The sequence below is a fragment of the Gekko japonicus genome, unplaced genomic scaffold (genome assembly GCF_001447785.1).
Source record: "Gekko japonicus isolate JY-2015 unplaced genomic scaffold, Gekko_japonicus_V1.1 scaffold4, whole genome shotgun sequence".
Taxonomy (NCBI): domain Eukaryota; kingdom Metazoa; phylum Chordata; class Lepidosauria; order Squamata; family Gekkonidae; genus Gekko; species Gekko japonicus.
Genome location: NW_015165234.1, coordinates 143183 through 158916, shown reverse-complemented (window position 1 = coordinate 158916; position 15734 = coordinate 143183). Strand labels below are relative to the sequence as shown.

At 41.9% G+C, this 15734-nt stretch overlaps 1 protein-coding gene across 1 annotated transcript in view; it reads left to right on the top strand.

Moving 5' to 3' along the window:
• Positions 1-15734, top strand: part of LOC107109202 (cystathionine beta-synthase-like) — a 47448-nt gene that overhangs the window by 16696 nt on the left and 15018 nt on the right. The window contains exons 4-9 of the mRNA XM_015409765.1: positions 4676-4755; positions 6567-6698; positions 9740-9809; positions 10017-10108; positions 10235-10360; positions 10764-10848. Of these exons, the coding sequence (XP_015265251.1) occupies positions 4676-4755; positions 6567-6698; positions 9740-9809; positions 10017-10108; positions 10235-10360; positions 10764-10848 (585 nt within the window). The remainder of the gene's footprint in view (positions 1-4675; positions 4756-6566; positions 6699-9739; positions 9810-10016; positions 10109-10234; positions 10361-10763; positions 10849-15734) is intronic.

Below are 15734 nucleotides of genomic sequence, written 5' to 3'. Positions count from 1 at the left end.
AGAAATAGGGAAGGGGACTACATTAAGGGATAAAGAAAAGATACCCACTACTATCTAAAAGCCCAAGAGAGGAGATAATCTAGTTATCTTGGCACACGTTATCTCTCAATCACGCTAATCCCATTATGAACTGATTCAACTATAGTATTATCTTTTTCATATCTTAACTATCACTGTTAACCCGAAAGACCCCTAAGCATCTAGTTTTTTTAAAAAAACGTTTTTCAAAGGCACAATTCAGAGTCCTTCAGCCTTCATTTCCCCTTGCCCAGTCTCTTCTGCAATTTATAAGGACTTTTAGGGGCGGCTGCCCCTTTCTCTGATAGAGAGTCCTCTCTGGAAGACCCTGAGTCCATCCCTTCTTTTTCTTCCTCCTCTGGTTCTCCCATCTGGACTCTCAAAAATTTCCGTGCTTTCTGAACAGAGTCAATCTTTTCCTTTTTCTCCTTGATTTTGAAGATTACGCCTTCTGGTGTTAGCCATCTGTATCCAATTGTGTTTCTCTGGAGAAAAAGAATTAAATCTTTGTACTTCTTTCTCCTTTGTCTTATTTCAAATGGAATGTCTTTTAGGATTCTGATAGCATTATCTCCAACTTTCAAAGGAGCTCCAGATGCCGCTTTCAAGATAGCATCCCTCACACATCTCTTCAAGAATCTTATCACTATTTCCCCAGGCAGATTGTTTTTCTTTATATATCCTGAATATGACCTGTAGGCCACATGAGATAGTGCCAAACTGGATCATGCTGCTGAAAGAAGACTAGCCTTAGGTTTTGGCAGGCGCTTGCCTGCTGCTCAGGAAAACTAGTGGTGATTGCTACAGCTAACTCACCCACACTCTTGCCACACTTATGGATGGCAACCAATCCCTTTAGGGTGTGGGCCTTGTGTGGCTGCTACTGCTGCCCATAGAGAGCCTTTACAGCCTTTATCACTGCCAAAGTGATGAGTGATAGATGGTGCATTTCTTAGCAGAGTCACATCTTTTTAAGCCCATTGACTTCTGATTTGGACTGCGCTGGGAATGGCAACAACTAGGGTTGGGCATGAACCAAACCACAAAGCAAAATTTGTCACAAATTTTGCCCTGTTCATGGTTCATGAACAGAAGTTCATGACTGGCCTGGAAAACAACTCCTCGCTGCTCGGCTGTTTTGGACTGTCTTGTGCCGTCCCTTTAAACTTTAAAGGGATGGCACAACAGCCTGAAAAACACCTTGTGCCGTCGTCCCTTTAAAGCCTGAAACAACTGAGCTGTGGGGAGCAGGATGCATTTTTGCAGTTCATGCCCAACCCTAGCAACAACTGCTGCTGCTCGCTTACAAGCCACTTGCTCATCCTTCTCAGGGTGGCAGGTTTCTTAGTGATCGCAGCCATAAGTGGGTGGGCAATGGCAACAAGTAACTACTGCTTGCTCTCTGCTCCTGAAGGAAGAGGTGGAACTAAATGGCCCACCAAGGGAGGTATGATGTCCAGAGAGGGACAATCTCTTGGGGGGGGGCACAATCTACTTCTTACTGCTGTCAGGAGTTGGTTGGCCGAATCCTGGTAGCCACCCAAGGATGCCGTGTGACACTCATCATATCTGATAAAGTTATTGTTATTTAAGTTGTATAAGAAACTATGAAGAACAAGGTTGCTTTGTCTCATGTAGTCTGGAGTAAATACTGTAATTCTGCATTTCCTAATGTATGATTGCTCAGTTGCCATCCCCAAGGAGGTACGTTCTCACAATGTTACATTCCTTTCAGTTCTGCCCTGGTGTGTTGAATTAGGTCATAGTGAAGAAACCAGAGAGAGTTCCGTTTGATTAAATGGCCATGCAATCTTTGTGCATCTCAGCATTCTATGTTCCAGAGGCAGCGCAGCAGCTGTGCCTGCTTCTTCCAATGATGGCAACTACTCCACACTGCACTATTACTTACTTGGCTTTGCATTTCAGAAAGGGTTGATGTAGTTGGAAGCGTTATCTAGATTTCCCCTCCTTATCTGTTCTTTTGATCTGTATCAAATACATTAGCTATTCGTGAAGGGCATGTTTTCTCTAAAGTACAGGGCTCTAGTCGGGGGGGAGCTCTCAGGTACGGAGCTCCGGAAGAGAACCTCTAGGGGGCGGGGCGGTCACGTGGTGAAGCCCCGCCCCCTTCTTTACCCCGCCCTCTGCTTCGATCCTCATTCCGTTTGGGAATGAGGATGAAGCAGGAGGGTAAGTAGCCGGGCCTTCTGACACACTTCCGGTGATGTCAGGGGGTGTGGCCTTCTGTCACTTCCGGTGATGTCAGGGGGCGTGGCATATGCAAATAAGTTATGCTAATGAGTTATGCTAATGAGCTCCGATTAGCTATTCGTGAAGGGCATGTTTTCTCTAAAGTATATATTGCAGACTACAACTGGAGGCAGTTGTGTTTGTCTATTAGGGGGACAGGCTGAAAACAAGAATAGTGTGACATCTGTTAAGACCAGTTGATGTCACGACGGCCCTTTCTGTACCTGTCTTTTTCCTCGGTTTCTGAGCACATCTCAGTCTTCCATTCTGCATTCCCTCCCATTTTCACTTCTGCTTTGTGTAGGGGGTTCTTCTTGGTTCTGCATTTATTTTAGGGGGATCGGCACTCAGACCACCTCACCTCTGGTCAATGAAGCTAATAAATGAAAGGAACTCAGACCACCTCCAGCATACCCCACACTTCCCAAAAGTGCTTTTGCCGCAAGTCTTTCTTCTGGTTCATTTTGAAATCAATACTACTACTTAAAGTAGAACTGTTTCTGTAAATATACCCTGTTTCAACCCTTTCTCTTTGGTCTATGTTAGGTGGCCAATTTATATGATAACAGGTTTCCTCATAGGCAATTGCTGAACATTTACATTTGTTTAGAGTCCACAGCAGTTTGGAGGATGGGAGAGCTACTGAAAAAACCAGTTTTTCAAGAAGCACTTCTAAGCCAAACAGACTTTGATCACAAACATTTCCCTCAAAGCAAAAACAGATGCATGGATTGATGGTTTGCATTTTGATTTGATACTAAGCACTGATAATTGTATATTATCCCTGGGTTATTCCTGTTACATAATGTTAGCAAACATTGCCTTGTTAACACTGAAATGCCTCATCCACTCAATGTCATTCCGATTTTCCTGGAAGAATTCCTCCCACCAGCCAGGACTTCGTGACAAGGAAGAGAGAACATGGGGCATTGAAGGGAAGGGAGAAGTATCATGCTGAAAAAACTAAAACTAATAATAATAAAAATAATAACAATTTAAAAAAGAAGTATCATGTCGGAGCCTTAGCTACTCCTTCTCCAAAGAATAAGAGCAGAAAGCATAATCCGCAGAGACTTGAGTTTCTGGCACAAAGTGCTGAAGAATAATTATATATGCAGAATGAAAGGAAATTATTTGAATCAAAGGCATACCACCTCAAGTTCTGGGAAAATCAGAAGTAAAGACTGAATGCAGAAAGGCCCAAAGTAGCAAGCAAGGTCTCAAGACACCATACTAGATGTTCAGCAAAACAAGAGGGTGGAGAAAAAAATGATTTTGAGCATGATGGGAAATCTCCTCTGGCCTGAAGATTTCTGCAGTCTTTGGATATTGCACAACACAAGACATATGATGAAATTTAATTGTTAAGCCACGTGAGGTTCTTACAGAGGTGTTCTCCCCCCCCCAAGTAAGGAACTCTAAATTTTCTTTGTTCTCCTCCTATGCTGACATGTAATGCTGAAATATCATTTACCCCTCCCTAGCTCACTGAGGAACAAGTGGCTCTGTCACTCATTCCCCCCTAAAAAAAAAACAGAGCACAGATACACGTAACCAACTTGTGATCAGATGAGTTTAACATCTCTGTGAATTTGTCCGACACAATTAGGTGCAATTTGCTGCAGGAAACACCTATTCCTTTTTGTCTCTCCTTTGCTTGTAAGAAATAGTTGTATATTATTATCCAGTCTCTGCAAATGTCCCTTGCAGTAAAAATAAACTATTCTTTTATGACTCTCAAGGGATCTAGTTCAGGCCACAGAACCATGGGAGTGCTGTTCTATGAACACCGGGGAACAGATTATAGGCTCTAACCATGTCTTCAGCTTACAGTTTTCTTATTGTTTGTGTGCTCTGAATTCTGCTAATAAATAGGCAGGGCATGAAATCAGCCAATGAGAGCTAATAGCACAACATCCTACTTTGGCCGCATCCTCCTTCTCTCTGCCAGTGCTTATCTGATGTCCTATCATTATAAGATCTAGCACAATAGACCTGTGCCCCATCCATGGAAGGGGACATAAGTGTGGGAAGGTAATGGAACTGTTTGCATTCTGATATGTTTCAGATTTTTCTGCACATAACTATAAAAAGAGCATCCTCATACAGAACCCTAGTTGCTTGGATTTGCATATTCTTGTGCAATACTAATGCAACATTTGGTTTTACCATGCTGACATTTTTTAATGCTAGCATGCTTCTCGCTAAGCTCTTTTATTATTGGTCATACAAATCAAAGAGCCTTAGTGAGAAACCTAAGAGATGACAGTTGATTTTAAGTGGTGATTTACAGGCTGATCCCTTTAGAAGTAGAAGACCGAGAACATCCACATGTCTGCTTCTCTTTCTATGGTTTAGTAATTCCTTTTTGTTTTGTTTTGTTTCTCTCTCACATATTAATCACTAGGAATTGGGCTGGCCTTGTCAGCTGCAGTAAAGGGCTACCGCTGCATCATTGTCATGCCAGAGAAAATGAGCATGGAGAAGGTGAGAGTGTTGTTCAATTTAACAGAGAGGGCACAGCGATGGCACTGATCTGCTTTGTACTAACTGAGCTATCATGGTTTCAGCCCTATTTCTTCACTCTGGGAATTCTACTTAGTTAGGCTGCTGGGAGTTATCTGTTGATTGCTGCCCCCCTAACAGTGTTATACCATCCATACTTCATTACATTACATTTCTACAAAAGATAAGAGCTTACGAATACTGAGACATTGAAAATACCAAAAGATATGTTGAGTGACTGATTAACTGCTGCCAGTTTAGCAGCTGATGTAGCAGGGGAGTCAAGTAGTTTCGCTGAGATGATGCCATTTTCAGCACTGGAAGAGAAGTGGAAGTGCTTGAAATGCAGCCATGGCAATATTGGTCTTTAAATTTGTTTCATTTCATTCTTCCCTGGAGCACCACAGGAAAAGACTTCCACTATTAGTATTATTAAAGATAATGGTACATGTTGAACAACATGTACAATGTCAAATGCACATGAGCTCTCCAATGTATGTGCAAGCTATTAACTTCCATGTTATGGGAAAGTCATGTACACATCCCCATTGTATACAAAGAACTATCCCCAGTACTGACGTTAGTGGGAAACAGGGATGTAAAACATTAAAAATTTAAATGATAAGGATTCATTTACTAGTTACATAGTGCTATAAATGTTTAAACATTTCGGGGAAAGGCTGTGGCTTAGTGGTAAAGTACCTGCTTAGAATGCAGAAGGTCCTTGGATCAGTCCCTGGCATCTCCAGTTAAAAAGGATTTAGCAGTAGATGGTATAGATGGTATAAAAGGCCTCTACCTGACCCCCCCCCCCCAAAAAAAAAACCACTGCTGGTCTGAGTAGACAATACTGACTTTGATGGACCAAGGGTCTGATTCAGTATAAGGCAGTTTCACATGTTCATGTGTTTCTTAAGGATTGGAAAACTGGCAAAGGATTATATACTCATTCCATGTCATGCCTGTGGAACCTGTGTTTCCAGTTTTGGCTTTACTGACTAATACCAGAGCATGTTAACACATTATTTTTTTTTAACAAATGTGAGAATATGGATGTGAGCTTGATGGATTGTTAGTTTGTTAATGTTTATATGATAATATTTTGATCACTGACATCCCTAGAAGGAAAGCAGGTGCAGCGATTGTTGGGATTTAAGATGGGATAGCTCATGTTTCCAAGTGCTCCATATATGTACATTAGAATGCATGTAGGATTCTGGGTCTGGGCAGTTATCCCCAGTGGGACTAGACCAAGTTAAGTACACTCTCGCATGTGGCAGATAAGTATGCAGATATATTAGTAATGTTTATGAGCATATGTTTTTAATTTAATATAATGTCTGTTGGATTGGCCAGAAATGTAATATTGTTGAATTCATAATTATGTAAATTATGTATTTAAAAGGGGGGGCTGTGAGACTCATGGGGGGATCCCATCCTTTCCCTCACTGGGCTGCCCACTTGCCAGCTAGCCTGCCCACCTGCAGCACCCCTGTCTCCACCTGAGTGGCCCATGAAGCATCACAGAGGAATGGCAGTTCTCACTTTTTCTGGCAGGCAAACAAATGTTACTATATTTAATTTCCCATGCTGATGCTAGGTACCTGGCTTGGGCAGCAGCTCCCCATTCCTAAAATGGTGGCCAAGATCTCACAGTGTAGCTTTGCAAGATCTCAGCTCCTTCATCTCATAATTTAAAATTTAGGGTTTGTTTTTTGTTTTGGATTTTTGTGTTATGGCTGGAATTGGATCAATGCAAAAAATTAATCAAAGAGGCTGTTTCCTTTGTACAGGTGGATATCCTGAGAGCACTCGGGGCTGAAATTGTAAGAACCCCATGTACCAGATTTGATGCTCCTGAATCAAATGTCCGTGTTGCTTGGAAACTGAAAAACGAAATCCCAAACTCACATGTTTTGGACCAGGTAAATTTATTTGTTGCATGCATTCCTTGTTATAATGTATGTGTTTAAGTGGTAGTTTTTTAAAACCTTTAATCTGTTTATCTGTGCTAACCTTATATTTGAAATACATTTTATGTCCACCATGATGCAAAGAAGAAGAAGAAGAGATTGGATTTATACCCCGCCCTTCACTTGGAGTCTCAGAGCGGCTTACAAACTCCTTTCCCTTCCCCTCCCCACAACAGACCCCCTGTGAGGTGGGTGGGGCTGAGAGAACTCTGACAGAAACTGCTTTTTTTCAAGGACAGCTGTGCCAGAGCTTGTGACTGACCCAAGGTCACATCAGCAGGTGCAAGTGGAGGAGTGGGGAATCAAACCCAGTTCTCCCAGATTAGAGTCCTCACACTTAACCATTACACCAAACTGGCTCTCACCAAACTGAAAATGCCTTTCACCTAAATATTATATGACTTTTCAATATCCTAGCTTATTGGTACTTGTACCTGGTGTTTTCTTGTTTGAAGAATTTAGTTGCAGGGAAAAAAGTGAATTTACTATGATTATTGACACACACAATGTCCTCTTAATACATTCCGATGTTGCTGAACTTGCTGATAGGAGTAAAACTATTTGTTTTAAACTAGGGATATTATTTTATTAATATTGTGCCTTCAAGACATTTGTGAATGACAGCTCTGGTTTCAACTGCAGTAGTTCATAAACACCTTTCAGGCATGACAGCAGTCATAGAACTCTCATGTGTACAAGGGCTTCCTTCTTCACTTGAACATCAGGAGTAGTAGTACTGTCTTCACAGCCTCACTGAATGTGCAAAGCCGTCCCTCACATTTCAGTGAGCATGGAGTTCTGAGGGTACATTAAGACCCTACAGAGTTGTTGCTTTGATCTTCACATAGTTCATTGTGAGATATTCACTTGCTATACATACAATAGGTAATGATGGTGCATCCAAGGGCGTAGACTTTCCAATTGGGGGGGGGGCTGGGGCTGAGCCAGAGGCATTGCTATGCTAGGTCCTTAAAAGAACCAAGGCCCAATGACATCATAGGAAGGAGCCAGTGACATCACAGGCCATTGTCACTATCTATGGAAGCAGAGACATGTGGGATTTAGGAAGGGGCTCCCCAGAAATTTGGGGGGGGCCTGGAAATCCCCCCTAGCCATGCCTCTGGGCTGGGATAAACTCAGTAAAAGGTGGGAGTTGGCCAGTGGTTATAGTGATATCTAAGTGGTCTCCTGCTGTGTCCTTTATTTAATTTCACTTTTAGAATAGTTATTTTAAGATCTGCATAAGACAAACAAATGGTCACAAATCTGAAAGTAAGGAGGGCAACACAGAAAAGCCTGTAGGGGAACATTTAAAAAGTTTTCCTGAACATTCTTTTACAGGAGTCTTGTTTCTGCCTTATTCATAAGGGTGACTTCATACTGAAATTTACTAAATTATGGCATCACAGATGCCTTCATTTGGTAAATGCAGGGCTGGAGTCTCTGAGCCAGAATACCAGACAGTTGCTGTGCACTCAATTTCTGAGCCATGTACAGAGTTCAGAGTAGCAGCAATCTTCTCACTTCAAACTCATATCCTACAAGTGAGTACAGGTCCCAGAGCACTATTTCCAGGAGGAAGTGGACTGTATAGAATTATTCCTCATGAAGGTCCCCAAACCCTGTCCCCTGCAGACTATATCCTAGGGTTGCCAAGTCTCCCCTGCCCACCAGCAGGGCATGGGGGGTAGTGTTGCCAGATCCAGGTTGGGAAACTCCTGGAGATTTGGGGGTGGAGACGGATCTCCAGGCATTCCTCAAGCTAGAGTTGGCAACCCTATTTGGACTGCTGGCCCTGGAAGAGCTGCATTAAGGCAGGCAGAGGCTTGTGACTGATGCTCTTCCCAAACTGATTAACACTGATTAAAACTGCCTAACACTAGCAGTTGAGCCGTTAATAAGTGCAAGATTTGCACAAAAAGGGGGGAGGGAATTCTTGACCTACTGAAATCAATAACAAAACTCCCATCCAGTTGAAAGCTTACTAGAAAAGCCTGGGACTTTATGCACCAAAGGAAAAAAAAAATGGACTGAGAGAGAAACACAGAAAAAGAGAAATAGAAAGACAAAGAGAGACAGAAACAATAAGGGACTTAGACACAGAGAGAAAGAGAGACAGAGAGAAAGGGAGAAAGGGAGAAAGGAAAGAAAGAAAGAGGTAGAAAAAATATGGGGAGAGAGGAGTGAAAGAGAGAAAGGGAGAAAAAATATGGGGAGAGAGGAGTGAAAGAAAGGGAAAAAAAGAAGGAAGACAGAAAGACAGACAGAAAAATGATAGGAAGGCAGGCAGAAAGACAGGCAGCTATTAGAAACCTCCCTTTCACTCCCTTTCTCTCTTAGGCAGGGAGGAGCGAAAGGGAGCCCTTGAACTGGCTGGCCGCGCTTTAAAGTAAGCAGCTGGCAAGCGGAGCTGCTGGCAGTCGGGCTGCTCACTTTAAAGGGCAGGCAGCCACTGCAAGCCTTCCCTTTGCTCTCTCCTGTTCTCAGGCAGAGGAGAATGAAACGGTGCCCTGAAATGGCTGCCCTGCCCATACTTTAAAACCTACCTGCACTGGTTGTCCGGGGGACTCAGTCGCCCATGGAAAATTTCGGGGAAGGCGGCAGCCCCCGAGGCCCCCCCATAGTTGACACCTGTGGGTACATCCATATATTTTGCTTGAAATGAATCACTCTAAAGAAAGGAAGCTGTGATAGAGAAGAATGATCCTCTGTGTTCAGAGGCAGTGTACCTCTTATAACTTAATACTAGGGACTAACAAAAAGAATGGTTAACTTCAAATGTACACTGCTTGTTGGCTTCTTAGGGACATCTGGCTGGCCACTGTTAGATGCACAAGTTCTAAATCAGATGTTACCATTGGTTTGACCTAGTAAGATATTCCTTATGTTTTCATGAGATGCTTGCGTTATTTGTTGGCTCTTTATGAAGCTACATTTGACTCCCTCTCATTTATCAGTGATATACCCTTTTCTCTGTTTCTTTACAACAATAGTACCGAAACCCAAGTAACCCACTGGCGCACTATGACACTACAGCAGAAGAGATTCTGGAACAATGTGATGGTATCATTTCAAATTATTTTTTCAATATAATGTGTTTAATATCCTTCTTAGTGATTGTAGTGATTATGCAACACCATGGCTACTGTTGTCCAGATCAATAAATCAGGAATTACATTTTCTACCAATGTATACAAGTGTTTCCTTTTGGAGCTTTAGAGAAGGTGCATGGTGTGATCTTTGCTAATTTTTTCTTTTTCTTAACTGCAGGCAAAGTTGATATGATTGTGGCTGGAGCTGGCACTGGAGGCACCATCAGTGGTATTGCCAGGAAGATGAAGGAGAAATGTCCCGATTGCAAAGTATGTGAGACACTTCTCAGCCCAGTTCAGCCACTGGATAGAACAAAGATCAATATTTGTTTTTAATTAATTGTCTATCAATTCTAATTTTAAGAATCTAATTGACAAATTTATCTTCCTTTGCAGATTGTTGGCGTAGATCCTGAAGGCTCCGTAGTTGCTCTACCCAGCTCACTCAACACAGCAGAGGATGCAACAATGGAAGTGGAAGGGATCGGACACGACTTCATCCCAACTGTCCTAGACAGATCTGTAAGTGGCAAAGTGACAAAAGTCAGGGGACACAGAATTGCTAGCTGACTCTGAGTGCAGACTTTCAGGATTCTTTTTTATTTGAAATAAGGAATGATCAGTCTCTGGATCTACATGAGACAAACTTAAAACTTCTGGGAATGCTGATTCTCAGCATTCACCAGCCATACAAATGAAGATTAGAGTGGAAACATAAGACTGTAATTCTATGCAGATAAGGCTCATTGACTGGTAGAATTCAAATCCTAATCAGAATAGGCCAAATGGAGGAAAGATTCAGAAGTGACTCATTTCAACTGTTTGAAAAATTTATTATCTGTCTCCAGCCTGTTATATTGAGTAGAGGTGACTCATTTGAGTGCCCCTGAACCCCTAAAGTCTATATTTTTTGTTTCTGTTGTAGGTGATAGATCAGTGGTGCAAGAGTAATGACACTGAATCTTTTCTTATGGCTCGCAGATTGATTAGAGAAGAGGGGCTGCTGTGCGGTAAGCATTATTGAACTGATGCTTTCACTTATGCTCAGAACACACCAAAAAATACTTTATCTGGAGATATTTGAAATCTAATCAAGTAAAACATAGTATTCAAATTTATGTTTCTGTTCTGAGCATCAATCTAAAACAAGGAAATTATTTCCTGGCCTGATATAAGGACCCTTCCACACAATAATTTCTTTGTGCAATAAACCAGTGTTGTTATTGATATTGAATACAATCCAGAAGACTTTTCTCTAGGCCATGTTGCCATTGTACAAATATTACACTTTATAAAAATTTAATCCCACAAACTTCAGCATTTGATCACTGAGAAAATGCCACATTCCTCCTCCCATCTAGTATGCCCATCGATATTCTTTTATATATATTATTTATATGATTCATATTTCATAAAAATGATTCATATCCTTATACACTTTGTGCCCCTGTTAGCCGCCCTGAGCCTTCGGGATAGGGCGGGATATAAATGCAAATATAAATAAAATAAAATAAATAAAAATACTATACTCCTTTTCATGCATTACACAAGAAAAAAAAGCAAAAATGAGGTTACATTCCAAACTATATAACTAACAAATTAAACTTAATCCCAATCCAGTTTGTAACTTGTTCTTTTCCTATTCCCTTATCCTATAAAACCACCATACAACTTCCTCTAAATCATGATTTATCTCTTAATACGTTTTTTGAATCTTCCAATAGATTATTACTCATTCTTCTAACTTCTTTTTTGTTCATTCAGTCTTTATTGTTATTCTATCTACTTCTATACCTAAAAAAGAAAGCTGGATGGGGTTGCCTCTGATACTGGGGGCTGAAGAGGAAACCCCTTCAGTAGGAGGATAACCCTCCTCCCTGTTACCAGAGGTCTTGGGGGGGAGCACACCCTCCACCTCCTTGCCATGCTCTCTGACTATAACACTACTGCTTATATATTACTTTATGTACTTTCACTAAATATTTACCGCTTATAATATAATTCTAAACACCCTACTTATTTATTTAATTGCTCTCAACATGGACTATTAAACTATTTGCCAAAACAGTCTCCATCTGGTTGCTTAGTCAGCTCCTCTAGTAGCTTCTTTCCAGTGCTCTCATCATAAGCTATGAAAGTTTTGCCGTTTAAGTTGACCACTAAGTGGCCTAATGCAAGCCATCTGTATTGAATTCTATGTTCTCTGAGAGCCTTGGCTGTGTTTTGCAGCTTCATTCTTGTGATAAGAATCTCAGCTGGGACGTCAGCAAACAAAGAAACAATCGTGTCTTCAAGGCACAGACCCTCTTTTTCCCTCGCAATTTTAAAGAGTTTGTTTTTGGTCTGTACCTCTGTGAACTCGATTAAAATATCTGGAGTGACATCTGGAGGGGCTTTTTTGGAGACTTCAAACGGAAGGCAGATGTGATGATTCTTTCGGAGATCTCTGTTTCCCCTGCTGATTGAAGTATCTGTTGCAGCCATTTATTTAAAGGTGCAATAAAGTCTTCTGTTTCAGAAAAGTTTAAAGAGACCCCACGAAGTTTGGCCTTCTTTTCTCTCAATTTAATTTCTTGGAGCATAATTTTATTTTTTGCCCATGCTTCAAAGTCTTTTACCTCTTTCAATTTGCTTGCTGCTTTCTTCGCACTCTAGAATGCTGCTTCAGCTTTCCTCTCTGTAATCTGCAATGTTGTGGTGAGTTCATCAAGTTTTTTTTATTTAGAAGAAGAAGAGATTGAATTTATACCCCACCCTTCACTTGGAGTCTCGGAGCCGCTTACAAACTCCTTTCCCTTACTCTCCCCACAACAGACACCCTGTGAGGTGGGTGGGGCTGAGAGAACTCTGACACAAACTGCTCATTCAGGAACAGCTGTGCCAGAGCTTGTGGCTGACCCAAGGTCACATCAGCAGGTGCAAGTGGAGGAGTGGGGAACCAAACCTGGTTCTCCCAGATTAGAGTCCGCACACTTAACCACTACACCAAACTGGCTCTCTCATAGGCTCAATTGTTCATTTAAGCAGGGCAAATTCTTGTTTTAATTGCCCAACATCCCCACTCAGAGCCTTTATCTCATTTTTAATTTCGTCTTTTAATTTTGTCAAGGCATGCAGAATCATAGACTGATAACCTGGGTCGGAGTTGCTTCCTCCTGTTGCCATTTCCTCTGGCAGATATATCTCTTGGTCTTCTTCTGAGTCTTCAAAGTCTATATTCATTTTCTTTGGGGGTCTGTAGGGGGAATTTTTTGCTCCCTTCTTCCCCCGAGTCCTTCCCACAGCCGACAATAAAGTTTGTTTCTTAGTTGGTTTTGTTCTTTGAGAGCAATTTTGATATTTTCAGAGGGAATGGCAGGAGCGTGGGAGGGATGCAGCCAGCTGGAAGCTCAGCCACCACACACCCCTGCCCATCGATATTCTGAGAACTGAACTGGAATGTAGAATTGCACAAGGTCTGCTAGTTTGAATAGTACATGTGGTGTCATTAGGGCAGAGAAATATAACTCGGTCCTGCCTGCACTCTTTCTGTGACTTTTTAAATGTTCGATTCTCTGTTCAAAAAAATTAATTTAAAGACTGGATTGTTACGGTAGAAGCAATACCATAAATGCTGAGTATTTAGAGTACAATGTTGAGGTATTAAACTGCTCTGACCTGTAATCAGTCATTTATCTGTTGCAAGAAAATACTGCAACCACAGCAAGGCTATCTCCTTCCCTTGCAGTAATGGCCCATCTTTTCAAGAACCTTTTCTCTAAACTTCAATTGTAAAAAGAAGCATATTCTGTTCTATGGTGTTTTCTGCTTCTCTGTTTCTCAGGAGCAGCAAAGCAGGCTAATGGATATTCCTTATGTCAAAACAAGGGTTTGGTTCGTGGCCTTTTATAGGTAATAAAACCAGGGAAGAGCCATGTTCCTCTTTGGATTTACTCTCATTTGGGACTGCCCTCATGAACTAAAGCAAAAAACAGGTCTTTGCAATCCAGTGTTTAAAGAATAGAATTGTCCTTAAAATTAGACGTGTGGGCCACCTTCATTCAAACACATGAACTAATGTATGCATTAGGATCATGTGTCATTTTATTGGTTGGAAATATTGTGGTGTCTCTATTTAGCTAAACATTTGTGTAATGCTATGCGATAATATTTAAAAATTGGTACATTCTTTATTAGAGACTGATTGAAATCTGACATCTGGAATGTTTAGGTTAGCAATGAGCAATTACCTGTTTCGCTAACTGGCATTTAAAAGACTCTTATCCTGTGCACTGGCATTTGTATGTCAGCATTGTTGTGGTCTGGGAAAAAGATCAATTCCTAGAAATGGGCCACTTGATGTGGACCAAGAAACTTTAAAATATTACGCCTGCTATTTGGAATGCTTGCATGGGAAAGTGCTTCTTGACCACCGTGGTCAAATAATCAGGTATAGCAGTGGGCACTCTCACTGCTAATCTGACATATTCTCATAGCAAAGGGAGGCAAATCACTTTGTGCAGAATCATTGCTCCTTGCAAAGGTATTCATAGGAATGCCTGTTATCTAGGGAACTTGAGAATTTTAGGGACATTTGACAACCAATGGAAATAATAACTACATGTGACATTTGAGGACACATAGGCACACAGGTTTTGAATAGGGCAGTAGTCTAGTATATACCGTATCTAAGTCTGATAGGAACAGTAAGGTCTTAAGTCGCTACTGTCCTGATCATTTGCCCACAGACAATGTTTGGGAGATGATGAGTCTGGACCAGGAAATCTCTTCTCATTGTTGTGACAGGAGCATCCTGTCACAATAGAAAAAGTCCCTGTGCTTTCCAGAGACATTTCACTTAAGAATGTAATGACATTGTCAATATTTTCCTTCTTATTTTCCTGCTATCTCCCTTTTCTCCCCTTTAAGTCTGATCCCAGTACCAGAAAGTTAGCTCATGAGAGAAAAATGACCAGCAATGTGAGATAAACAAGAAAGGAGGAAAGAGTATTCAGAATCTCCACCAGGCCCTTTTTGCTCTTTACCTTTGGCCTCCACCTAATATGTAAACAGGGCAGATCTTCATTTTCAAAGATGGGCCTGCTGCTATTTATTACCATATATTACCTATATCTAGTTTGGCCTTCAGAGGTCCGATGCAGTACATTTGCTATACAAGGCCTCTGTTCTTAGAAGCCCTTTAGATAAGGTTGCCAGGTCACCCCTGGTCACCAGCGAGGGATGGGGGGTACAGTGGCCAGATCCAGGTTGGGATACTCCTGGACAGGGGTCTTTTCATAGAAAAAGAGCTGCAGAAGCTCATTAGCATATGGTATGCTAATGAGTTACTAGGCTATTAGCATATGCCACACACCCTGACATCACCGGAAGTGATGTCAGAAGGGGAAGCAAAAGGGGAGGAAGGCATCTTCAAAAGCCTCCCCTTCCCTTCCCCAGCTGGCCTGCGTGGGGGGGAGCAAAGAGAGAAGGGGTTTAAAGTTTAAACCCCTTCTCACTTGAGTTGGGCCACAGAAGGAGGAAAGAGGGAAGGAAAGAGAGAGAGTAGAGAGAAGGAAAGAAGGAAGGAAAGAGGGAAGGAAAGAGGGGATAGAAGAGAGAAGAAAAGAGGGAAAGAAAGAGAAGGAAAGAAAAAGGGAAAGAAAGTAGGGCTGCCAGCCTCCAGGTGGGGCCTGGGGATCTCCCGCTTCTACCACTGATCCCCAGCCGACAGAGATCAGCTCCCCTGGAGAAAATGGCTGCTTTGAAGGGTGGACTCTATGGCATTGTACTATGTGGAGGCCCCTCCCCTCCCCAAACCACACCCTCTCCTGGCTCCACCCCCAAAGTCTCCAGGTCTTTTCCAACCCAGACTTGGCAACCCTAAAAGAAAGAGAGAGAAGGGAAGAAGGAGGGAAAG